Genomic DNA, 12,149 nt, shown 5'->3' with positions numbered 1-12,149 from the left:
GATGTTTTTTCCTTCCTTCTCCCTTACCTTGGCTGGCGCTTTGTTCTCAGCACCAAGAGGCCGGGAAGGGGGGATGCTGGAGGAAAGCTCAGGGCTGCCTCTAGCGGAGAGAGACTCTGTGATTTTTCTCTCCAAGAGAAAAGGCTGTTCTGCTTTGGGCACCTCTGTCGTCTGAAGGGGCGGGAGTTGCAGCCTTGAAGTAGAAAAGGAAGAATAAAAAGAAGGCGCAGGGAGAGGGCGTGAGCCTGCAGGACACTGGGGGAGGCAGGCAGCGAGTGGTGCTGCCCATCACAGAGCTGAACCTTGCTGGGGATTTGGGGCTGGAAGAAGAGGAGGCAGGAAGAGAGGACAGGATGCAACGGGGCAGGGATGCTGCATGTGAATCTCCTTCTGCCTAAGGAGGACAGCATCATCCGAGGGGAAGGAGGAGAGCGGGGAGGACGTGACCAAGCTTGCACGGAGCCTGCTGAGCTCTGTAGGAGACTGCCAGGGACTCGCCTGGGATCCGAGCAAAGTTCCCTGAGCTTGCTGAAGAGAGGGAAGGAGGCATGTGAGATCCTTCCTCTTCTAGCTGGGCTTCCCAGTCCCAGCTCCACCAGGGCTGGCCATGGCTTTGTCATCGCTAAATGAAAGGTGAAGGGGAGCTCTCCGAGACCCCGGGCACCCTCTTTCTCCTTTGCCCGCCCTGGCACCACACTCCAGCTCAAGTAAGTGTCTTCCCCTCGCTTTGCACAGATGCACTCTCTAGCTCTGCCGAAGAGTTTCTCAGCACTTTGCCTAGGGAAAAATCTTGAGCTTTTCCTGATAGCTAAAGAGTTCATGCATGCGTGTTTGTATGTCTGTCTCTATGTGGGGGGTGGTTATAGCTGTCTGACTGCAATTTCTGTTTGCTGATCACTGTCATTATTTTCCTGTGCCATCACATCTGCAGACAGGCGACTCATTTGGGGTCTGTCAAATATTTTGGCTGTTCTGCTGAGGTGGAATGGTGTGGAAAGATGACAGCTTGAACCCCCTCACTGCAAGTAAGAGAGGAACACACTTAGCTATACACATTCCTGCTGCTGCTGATGTGGCTTTAAACGATGCTCCTAAAATGCTGGCTTAATATGTCAGTGTTCCCTTTGAGCTCTGAGAACTCTCACAGAGCTATGAATGAAAATCTCTGTTTGTGCTCCTGAGACTATAGGGAGGGATATATATTCCCCTGGAGGAATCATTATAGCCTCTAGATCTCCATCACTCCAGCTTGAATATGCAGCTTTTTTGTAGCGGTACTTGACACTAATGCATTTCAGGCTGAAATGTTGTTTGGAGTAGAAATCCAGACTCTTCTTTTCCCCACCTCAAACCAGCAATAAAAGAAACTGTTTCACATAGAGAGTCCAAGGAGAACTTTTTCCTCTATTAATGGAAAGAAAGTTGGTCATTTTTGAACAGGCTAACTTAGCTGAAGTGGAAGCAGGAAGATAAAAGCTGTCAAATATCCTCAGGCAGGTCAGTAGTGGGAGCTGATCCACATCAGTGATTTCTTGTGACTGCAAGGGGGATTTGGCAGGGAGGACTCCTGTTCCCCCAGCATCTTCCTGTGCTCTAGGAGATGACAGACTTCACGTGAATAAAGATGCTTCTGTTGTGTGTGGCAATTGGAATAAGGATGGATTTAGTATTGTTCCAGGATCTTAAAGGATGCTGTAAGAGCATCCTTTGGCTTTGGGTTCATTTTGTTTTCTCCACTGCTCTTCTGGCTTTCTCATCCCTGTTTTATTTAGTTTCTCAGAATTTTGGAATCCCCTCTGTGCATAATCTCTTCTGTTTTATATGGAAATCAAGACAGGATCAAACAGCGATTCACTTTCTAAATGTTCCCAGCCCAAACATGCTGCCTTCTAGCTTTACTTTTGGTTACACTGTGTTGCAGGTGCAGCTCATTTCCTAGCCCTGTGATGGTGCTGTCTTCCAAGGTCTTCTCACTTATGAGAGAGGTTCTCATGCCATGCAAGGTGGCCCTAGGTTTTCCAAACTCATTAATGGCTGCTATATTGCTCTCTACCTGTGAAAGGTTTGGTTCCCCATGTAGGTGCTCTAAGCAAAAAGGATTGGAAAGAAGTTTTGTCTTGGACATAGCATGGCCAGAGCCCTCATGGTAAAGCTATAGAAAGGGTGTGATCGGCCCCAAACAGGAGGTATGGGGACACCAGGGCTGATTTAGGCACTTCATTTGGATGGCAAAAATCTTGTTTCCATGTGGTAGATCTGATCCTCTCTCCCTTCTGGGAAGTGGCCATAAATGCCTGGGAAGCTGGTGGTAACTATACCCACCTTGAGCCCTGCTGAATCATTTTTCTCACTCACATCATTCATCCACTCAAGGTGGATCTGTGGTTCTCTTTTACCTGCTGGGGTGAGCCGTCCTTGGGACAGGCTGTTCTGATCTGTTACTGCCTGCTGCTGCCTGAACGGGCCCTCTTGTCCCCCTCCTCCCCTCTTACAGCGTGGGGAGCTCCAGTGAGGGTTTGGCCCAGACGCAACCCCATACCCTCACGGAGCTGTAACTGTGAGCACACGTTACCAGGCAGAGAAAATGAGAAATGAGGGGCTGTGAGGGGTGGTATTGCTGCAGCTTGGTGGGCTGCCAGAAGCCAACACGGTTTCTTTGGAGTAACTACAGGTGACCACTGACAGACATGATGGGCATCAGGTTGAAGTCTGTCTTGAAAATCTCAGTGGGAGCATGACCTTTGGTCTCTGAATTTCCTGGGAGCAGAGCCAGCCTGCTTGTCCATTTGTCTCTTTAGAGTGCAGGAACTGCGATCTTGTTGCCTGTTTCTCCCACCAGAGGGAATTCTTGCAGGTTGGAAGCAGGTGAGTGCCAAGGAGTGAGCGAACCGTGTGGGGTGGATCTGTGGTAATGATTTAACCATCAGGAGCCACACAGTTCCCTGCCACGCGCTCCACGGAAGGAAGCGTAGCTGTGGGGGTCATACTGAGGGGAAGAGCTCCACCGAGGTGTTTGCAGTCTCAGTGCCCCAGAGATTCAGGCCAGCATCTGTTGATATCTAAGCTGAGGAAACTGTGTGTGTACACACATGCGTGCATGTCTTTAATCCAAAGGGGTCTTGCTGATGATCCTGGGCTGGTGAAAGAGGCACAGTCAGGGCTCCAGCTCAGTGTGTCTGGGTTCCCAGGCAGAATAAAAGAACACAGTCAGACAAACTTGCATATGTGTTCTTTTGGCGAATGGAGAAAAGGTCCTTTCTCTCTCACACGCTCCGTTCTCCTGAAGAATCTTTGCCTGCAGAGGGGATCCTCCCCAATCAGACATCCGCAGATGAGGAAGGTTTCAGCCCTTCAAGGAGCTCGTCCCTGTCAGCTCCAGCTGATGTCTCACTAAATAGGAACTTCACTGAAAGTCCCCTACTGCTTTTCATTTGGGTCTAAACAAAAGCCCAAGCAAAGGAAATGAGATATGATACTGGGTAGAGCAGCAGAGAGCTTTGCCGCAGCTGGGTCTATGGGAAAACTTTATACCCTGGGAAACATGTTGAAAATGCCCGGCTGATCCCTCTGGTATTTTGCAGGGTGGTGGATAAAGGTTTTTGTCTTTGTTAATTTAGTGGCTACAGAGTGTTAATAGTGCAACAGTGATTCTTGGCTCTTGCAGTAGAAACCTGTACTGTATCAGTTTTCCCACTGTAACCCTTATAAAAATTATTTGACAGCAGAGAAGGAAGAAGTTAAGAAGCCAGGCAGGGGACTACAAGAGAGGAGACTGCTACTGTTTGCAGTCAGTCTGGGAAGAGAAATGCTCTCCTGCCTTTAAAATCAGAGCCATCGCCAGCCAACTGCTGTCAATTTGGCTTCTGGCAATGCGGCTTCAGAATGAAATACTGCACACACAAAGCCAAGTCTTATCACATCCAGCAACCTATTCCATGGGCAATTTGCTATTGTCATTCATACATATGTGTTCCCACAGTGGGTCCTAGGAAAGGGTTGATTCCCACAGGCTTGCTTCCAGCTTTATTTTCTCCATTTCAGTAATCTGAGACCTACTTCCAGGAGAGTGTTGCTTGTGCATGAACCTTGCATAAGTTTGGTTTTGCACTTCCTGAGCCAAACAGGATTCTCTACCTCCCTCCCTGCCCTGTGTTCACACTGAATTAGGAAGCATGATGTAGTGGGTAGAGCACCTATAAATGCTTCCAGGGACTCAGACTCAGTTCTCTGTTTCCTCATAGACTTCTGTGACCAGCAGCAAGTCATTCAGTTTCTGTGGATGGAGTTCATCTTGCTGAACATCTAACTGTTGACTGCTTAAGTCATCCAAGTTCTCTGTGTAGACATTTAAAGTATTCCGCGCATCTATTCTGGACATCTTTTTGGGATGGTCTGAATCATGTTCTGGGGAACGGAAGGCCTTTTATTCTCTACTGGCTAGAAAGACAGCCTCAGTGACTAGCTTCAATTACTGTGCAACTGAAACATGGAGCAAAGACTCCCACTTTCTGGTGTATTTTGTTACCCTATCTGTCCAACAGTATATTAAGCTCACTTTGACAGCAAGTGATGTTCAGAGCAGTACTGGAGTCTGATGTTATTTCGGACAGGGGTTGTGTGGATGATTACAAACTCTGTGAGATCAGCTACTGCCCAGATTGGCAACTGGACATACTCCCTGTCCTGAATAACCTATGTTTTAAGGAAAAGGTGAATGGAGTGGGGAGGAAGGAGATGAATGCAGCAGGTATGAAGCCCATGTGAAAAAAATTTGATTTTGTGATATGGGTCAGTCTGTCCAGCCACACTGCTGCAATACTGGGCTGTAGCTCAGACTCCAGGCAGAGCCCAGCCTAAGATTTGGCAGTTGCAGGCTCAGATTCACTTGGGCTTCATCTATCTGGATGGTGAAAGGCACTGAGCCTCCTGGGCTCAGTGCTCCAGTCTGTGGCCGATGGGGAGAACCCAGACTTGAGAGCAGGCTCAGATTTGTATTGAGTTTTCATCAAACCTGGAGAAGATGTTGGTGACCCTGAGGGGTGGTGGAAAGATGCCTTTGGTTCATTGCTCTGTTTAATGGTTGTATGCTCTTCTGTTTCTTTCCAGGAATTTCAAGGCAGCAAGAGACCAGTGCTTGCCTTCTCAATACAGCACATACCCAGTCAGGATTGAGGTGGCCTCTGAGACTCAGTTCAACATGTTCAGTGAAAAGAGCAGTGCATCTTTGTCCCAGAAACCCAGCCAGAAAAAGACACGACCTCAGGGCCTCCCCTCCCCTGCTCTCTGCTGTGCATGTGGACTTTGCATCATGCTAGCAGGGATCAACATCACTTTAGTGGGAGCATTTGCCTTCGGGACTTTCCTCCCCGTGAACAACCCTCCCATCATCATCGGACCTATCTTGCTGGTGGTGGCCTTCACATTCCTTGGTGCCTGCTGCATCTGCAGCCGGAGGCCCCCAGCTCATGGGGCCAGGAAATCCAAACCAGGTTCTAACATCGGGCTCATCAAACCTGGGAACACAGCCTTTGAAATTGAAACTAGTGAGCACACAGTGCAGGACACCACAGCTGTTCAGCTGAGCCCCACGAATTCCCCTGTCTCCTCAAAAAAGTCCACACCAGTCCATGAGAATGCGAAGACTTGCAAGCTCTTCACTATGGAAGGCAATGGGCCAGTGGCCAAGTACACAACAGGAGGAGAGGCAATACAACTCAACTTGCCCAGGGACCTGGCCGCATCCTAAACCCAGGCAAAGTTTGTATTAGCAGCCAGACAGATGCTGCAATGGATGGGCTGGAAGCTGTTGTTCAGAGGTGTGGGGAAGGTGCTTGTAAAGAGGCAGCACACAGGCCTCTCTGAATCAATTTGAGGAAGGTGGATGCAGTAGCAAGGAAATTCCAGATTTTTGCTGAAAGGAACATGTCCATCTCATGGCTTTAAAAAGAAAATTGCTAATGATGTTACTGAAACAGGATGGCTCTCCGTTCCTGGGAAAAGACTGGCTTTTTGGGGGTACCAGATTCAATGAGGGGAATGAATTAATTAAAGTATAAGGTAGAAATGTGATGACTGGAGGAGGGGCTGTGCAAGGCTGACAAATAACAGCTCTTTCGTTTCAGGAGTGAAGCAATCCTTGAACCTAATAGAAGCAGGAATGCTGTAAATTACAGCTTGCTGCCACTCAGTCAGAAGATTTCAGCATTTTGGTGCTGGGCTTTTTGGCAGCAGGGACAAAATGTATGTGTTTGCTATTGAAAAAGTAGCGCAAACAAACAATTTCCCCTCCTTTTAAAAGTCGTTGCCCCAGCTTGCCTTCATTTGTGTGATTGTACCACCTGTTATAAGAGACAGTGAATCACAAGCACTGCATTTAGCACAGGTATTTTCCTGTTGTCTTGATCAGGTGGGGTTGTAGCAGGGCTGTTCAGTGCACTGTGTATATTGGAAGATCAGCCAGGCTGAATCCTTGGGGAAGGCTCCAAGATCAGAAGTCCTGAGGGTTTGGGGAGAAGTAGATGCAACCTCTTTTGCATCTTTCTGTAGAACGCTGGCCTGGCCTGGCCTGGCCTGGCCTGGCCTGACGGGGTTACAAATAACTGTACAGGCTTTAATGTAATTGTGTTGGAAGATGGTGACTGTATCTCCTTCCCTGAGGTGGCTGTGAGATCCATCACACGCAGTGGGTAACCAGTTGTGGAACTCCTTGCTGCAGGAAACTAGCTGCTAAGTATTTTCATAGACTTGCAAAGCAATGGGACAAATTCATGGAAGAATTTGCCAAGAGCTATTCAATGTAAAGACATCACCTCTGCCTCAGAAAGACCCTGAGCTGGAAGCAGGGTATTAATCAGAAGAATTACCACTACAAAAGTTTCTCCTCAGGCAGCCATTGCTAGGAAGAAGGTGCTGTGCTAACGAGTCTTTGCCCTGACCTTATAGGGGCAATTCACCTATTTTATGAGATGTGGAGCCAGTGTCAGAGGGAGGGACAGTAGTACTAGGCAGGATTAGAAGGTGGAGGCGTAGCAGAAGGAGAATGGATTTGAAGTAGGAAGGGCTGCACAGGTTCTCCACATATTCCCATGGTAATCTGAAACAGGGCTCTTGGGGCTTTTGGGAACTAGGAAGTCATATGAATGTGAGAATGACCATATAAGATCACCCCAGAGGCCTATCTAACCCAGCATCCTATTTCTGAAAAGGCCAGGAGCAAGGTTTGGAGAGGAGCACAAGAACAGGGCAAACACAGGATGTTGCTTGCCCAGAATGCTCTCCCAGCCTCTGTCACAATGTTCCTTAGGAGCCTCCTGAGCTGGAAGTGGTGCCTGTGTTTAGTAACTCTGAATGGATTTCTTCTTCATGAAATAATTCATTTGTCCTCAAACGTCTGTCAACTTTTATCATTTGTGAGCCTATAGCAGGGAGTTTCACAGCTTAATGAGAGGCTGTAAAGATCCCTCTCCTTGGTTTATTTTCAGCCTGCCTCCTGCTAGTTCCCTTTGATGCCCCAAGTTCCCGGATTAGAAGGGGCAGCAAGCAGCCCTTCCCTCCCTATGCCACTTGGGATTTCAGGGGCCTTTGTCACTTCTCCTTCAGTTATCTCTTTTCTGGGTTACTTCATGTCCCTTGTAGTGAGAGGAAGATAATGTTTCCCGGCTCAGCCAACCTCCTATTCAGCTGATCATACTGCTTTGCTGAGTGGATGTCCACACAGCCCCAAGGCTTTAGCCAGCAGAGAGATGGGTGTGGAGAGACAAAGAAGGGCTGAAGGGAGATGCCGGAGGAGAGGGAAACACTGTGATGTGGTCAAGGCTCTCCTGGGCCACCAGCAGACCTCTCCACGGCCAAGCTGTGGCTGAGGATATGACTGGTGTGCTGGGTTAGGTGATGGCATGAAGGGTTACAGAGGAGCAGGAGGGAAGGGTTGTGGTGCTTTATGGGCCATGCGAGAGGTGTCCTGGCAGCTCCGGGGAGCTGCTGGGCAACTGCTGACTACTGCATGAGCTCTGGGAAGGTAAGGTTGAATATTTCATTCCGTGATGAGAGGGAACCAAAGACTGGGTTAATGTTGGCCCTCCTTGAACGCCCCAATAATTTGCTGTGTTGAACAGCTTCTACATCAGGGAATTACTTCAGTGTGATTTTAGCAGGGCTGGCCTACTGCTTAGTATGGGTAGAAGGGAAGCCCTGCAGAACAACATATGTGCGGGCCTGGGAAGATGCAAGTCCAAGTCTTTGCTTTGCTACAGCCTTCTGGCCTTGGGCAAATCATCTAATTGTACTGTAGCTCAGCTCTTTGTTCAGCAGAGAAATACCTGCTCCCAACCCCACAGGGCTGCTTTAAAGATAAACACGTTGCCAAGCAGCAGGTTTGGTATTTGCACACCTGAATCTGGAGACTGCCTGAATGTGGATGAGTCTGTATGGTCTGACCTCTGCGTGATCTTCTTTAGAACTCATTTTCATAGGCAATCTCTGCTTCCAGAACCAGCTGCCCTTTGGCACATGGGAAGTGCTGTACTGAGCAAAAGGCTCCCATGATTTTTGCCTGCTGGCAATTGCTGTAGCAATTAAACAGAATACCTTGCTGATTTTGGTTTGATTCCCAGGTTGCCAGCTCACCAGTCTGCCTGGAATAGCACACAACAAGCTGTAAGTCCTTTAGAGGCATTGTCCGCATGAATATTGTTACTGCAGCACTTTTCTTTGAGTACTTGGAGCCAACAAATAATCAAATCAAGTGGTAACCATACAACTCTCTCCTCTATTCACTGGATGCTTGAAAACCAAGCTTGACCTGTCTGGGGTGTGTATGGGACTCACTCCTTGTCACAGCTGCACCACGGAACGCTATTGGTGATGGATGATACAATGGTAGATCCCATACAAGCTAAAGGCAAAGCCCCCTTGGCAGGAATGGGGGCAGAAGCAGGACTTTGAGGGCCAACTAGGAATTTAGTGTGGTTCGATTGTATTGCAGCATCGCAGACTGTCCCGCACAGGGAACCCTGCCACAGCTCTGGGACCTGGTGAATCCTGTGCTGCACACCCAGGTCACCACAAAGCCAGTTTTGCTCTAGGAGCTGATTCCCTTGGGATGCAAGAGATGACAGCCAGCAGGGATGGCACCTGGATGAGCAGAGGTGTAGGACCAGCGAGATGAGGAGCGCCTGGTGCGGCAGGCCTGTATGCCAAGCCGTGACCCCACCTGCCTATCCACACAGGGAGGCGGACAGGGGAACATCTGCTACCTTCGGAAGCATGAATGCCCTGCTTTTCCCTTTTTCTGTCTTTTGGGATTTCCATGTCTGTCTGTCTGTCTGCCTCTGTGATTGACCGTGACTAATGTTGTGAATCTTGTGCTTCCTTCTTGTGTAACAGGAGATAAGGAGAGTTTCTTGTGTTTCAAGTGAGCATTTCTGGTGTGAAAGTTATTTTTCTAATTACTATTTAAATGTGTGCAATGTGAAGTTTGGAAAAGGCAGACCCATTAAAAAAATTGCACTTAGTAAGCATTTGGCCAGCCTGCTCTTTCATTCTACCTACTGCCTTCTCCCTTACTCCTCACTCAGATTGTGTGTACCCCACTGCTGGATGTATTAATTTTGTCCTGTGCTGCATACCCTCCTTGTTAATTTTCTAATCAGTACAACTAGCTGCAAGGAAAAAAGCATTTGTAAGAGTTCACACTGCCTCTTGAATGCTATTGTTCCTTAGAGCCTTGGTTGCCTGAACCCTAAGCCCACTGCAGACTCCTGTTCTCATCACTTTGGCTAACTCATGAATAGGTCGGTTAGGGTTTTTTTTGTTTTTGTTTTTTTTGTTTTTTGTTTTTTGTTTTTTTTTTGGCGTGTGTGTTAACTCCCATCGTATATGAACAGGTGTGTGCTCAGTGGTCAGAGCTGTTTATATGGCATATCCTAAATTGTGCAGCTTGTTGCTGAGGATAGATGAAGTGTGGGCCTCCAATTTATTAGGGATGTGGGAGGAGCAAGTTTGTGGCCTGTGGTGGGACTAGGCTGGATTATTTTAACTGATCCTTTCCCATCCTGAGTATAGAGGATTTTACATTTATGGCATGGAGATGGGCTGGAAGCAGTACCTCTATGTGTGTGTCTCAGAGAGACGCCATCACCTTTCTGTGCTTCTGGGTTTAGCCCAGTATGGTCTCTTGGGAATGAGTCAAGGAGGGAAGAGTATGGTGAGAATAAAGAGGATTTGCGAGTCTTGCAAATTCACCTCGTCAAAGGGCTTCTCTCCCATGTGCAGCCAAGTGATTTGAGACGAAAGGAAATCTCTCCGTTCGAGGCAGGCAGGCTGGTTAAGAAGGCTCTACTGACAATGCGTGTAAAATGAAAACCTGCTCCATTCAGAAAGGGTTTTTGGGGGCAGTTGGGAAGAACTTCCTGGAAGGGATTTTCTTTTTTAAAAGTGGGGCCATGGAGGAAAAAGGATGAGAGAGAGAAAAGAACAGACGAGTGTTTGCTGAGCATCTGCTGCTGCTCTTCTGGACTTCCAGCCTACATTAGTCCTCCCTGGGATACCTGCCCCAGCACTAACCTAGATCACAAGCTTCTCTGTCCATCTGGGGGAATCAAATAAGAAAGTTACTTGGCGTGTAATTAGCTTTTTCCAGTTCCCAACCCAAATTTAGTCATGATTAATTTATTCCTTTTTATTCTTGTGCCAACAATGGGTTTTGACTGAGATACCTTTGTTGCCTCCCAGAAACTTGTTTCTCTGAAGCATTTTGGATATGTTGCAGATTTCCTGGAGCCTCTCTTTCATTAGGCTAGGCTGGCTGACCTCTTCCATCCTTCAGGACATGATGCATGGAGCATCTTTGCTGGGGTTGTCCAATGCTACCTACCCTCACACACTTTGTCAGGAAGTCAGGAGCTGGCTGTTTTTTATTTTTGTGTTAATTTAGATCTCCCCGAGCCTGTCTGGGTGTGTGCCATCATGGACAGTTTGAGGGTACACCTACTGCTGTCCCAGCTGGCCTCTCCGCGGCAGCTCTGGCAGGGCACTGTTGCGGGAGGTGGGAAGCTCTTGGCAGATGGGCATCGAGGCTCAAAGTGAACCATTGGGTTTCAGAAGATGTCTAGACCATCAGTTAGTCAGTGAGGATTGCTCCTTATAGTCTCATTTCCAAGGCTTTGTTCAGTTTAATTTAAAAAGTCTGTGGAGAGGATATTTTGTCATTTCCATCAGCAGATCTCCTACTACTTGTAATCGCTCTCAGTCTTTCACTGTGAGATCTGCAAACACTGACATGGTTTTGAGTTCTCAGGGTATGGAGGGTGTGAGGGCTGGGAGGACCGATCTGATTTTTCAAGGCACGCTTGCATGCAAAGATTCCCCAGGAGTTTTTCCAGAGAGCAAATTTTTGTCAGGAAACATTGATTTCTTGAAATTGGCCTGTCCTGAGAAGACATTCGTTCTCATGATGTTTTTGCCAGGAAAAAAGCTTCTCGGGTTCCACACAAAATTTCCAATCCAAACACTTGACAACTGCTCTATTATTCAATCCTCCAGGCACCCCTAAAATAAGATCTTGCTGAGTTTTGCCTCCACATGAGCACCACATTTCACGGGCAGCTTTGGGGCTTATGGTTCCTTACCAGACCCCCTGCTTTCATCAGATCTGGAAAGCCAGAGCTTTCTGCACTGGTGCTTTTAATAAGCCATGCCTCCAGAGATCAATGTAGCCTTCCAAAACCGTGGCAGCAGATCTTCCCTGCTGAAATCTTTGCTTGTGTTTATGGCATTAATATGCAGCAACGGAGCATTGTATATTGTTCACTGGCGTGGTGCCAGAAGAATATTTGATGAAGTTTGCCATAAAGCCAGAGAGAAAATGATTTCCTTTGCTGACACATAGGCAGAAAAGGTGCTACTTTTGGAGACAAATCCTCTTCTGTCGTTACCATAGTATGAGAAATCAGTATGATCTATGGTTTATCTTCTTATCTCCAGCTGAGCCAGGCAAGCATGATGCTGTCATTAGGAGCTGATCCTCCCTCTCCCATTGCAATGGGCTGGTGCTTTATCCCATTAGCTGGCACTGGGTGCCCTCAGTTCTGTAGCTGGCTCAGACAGACTTTGTGTGTGGGAAGGATGCCCTGCTGATGAACCCCGGGGCC

General features: G+C 47.8%; 1 protein-coding gene across 1 annotated transcript; it reads left to right on the top strand.

Annotated features, from left to right (window-relative positions):
* The first annotated feature begins 214 nt into the window (after nt 1-214).
* Nucleotides 215-9,515, top strand: TMEM275 (transmembrane protein 275). Its single transcript, XM_026103680.2, has 2 exons — nt 215-707; nt 5,107-9,515. Exon 2 carries the CDS (start codon nt 5,198-5,200, stop codon nt 5,744-5,746), a length of 549 nt encoding a protein of 182 aa, XP_025959465.2. The 5' UTR covers nt 215-707; nt 5,107-5,197; the 3' UTR covers nt 5,747-9,515.
* Nucleotides 9,516-12,149: the final 2,634 nt, after the last annotated feature.

This window comes from Dromaius novaehollandiae, chromosome 8 (genome assembly GCF_036370855.1).
Source record: "Dromaius novaehollandiae isolate bDroNov1 chromosome 8, bDroNov1.hap1, whole genome shotgun sequence".
In the NCBI taxonomy this organism is placed as follows: Eukaryota; Metazoa; Chordata; class Aves; order Casuariiformes; family Dromaiidae; genus Dromaius; species Dromaius novaehollandiae.
The sequence above is the reverse complement of the archived record's forward strand: the minus strand, read 5'-3'. Positions and strand labels throughout refer to the sequence as shown.

What these genes read in the sequence shown, in the direction of transcription:
- TMEM275 (XM_026103680.2), top strand. Translation starts at nt 5,198, where the DNA reads ATGTTCAGTGAAAAGAGCAGTGCATCTTTGTCCCAGAAACCCAGCCAG.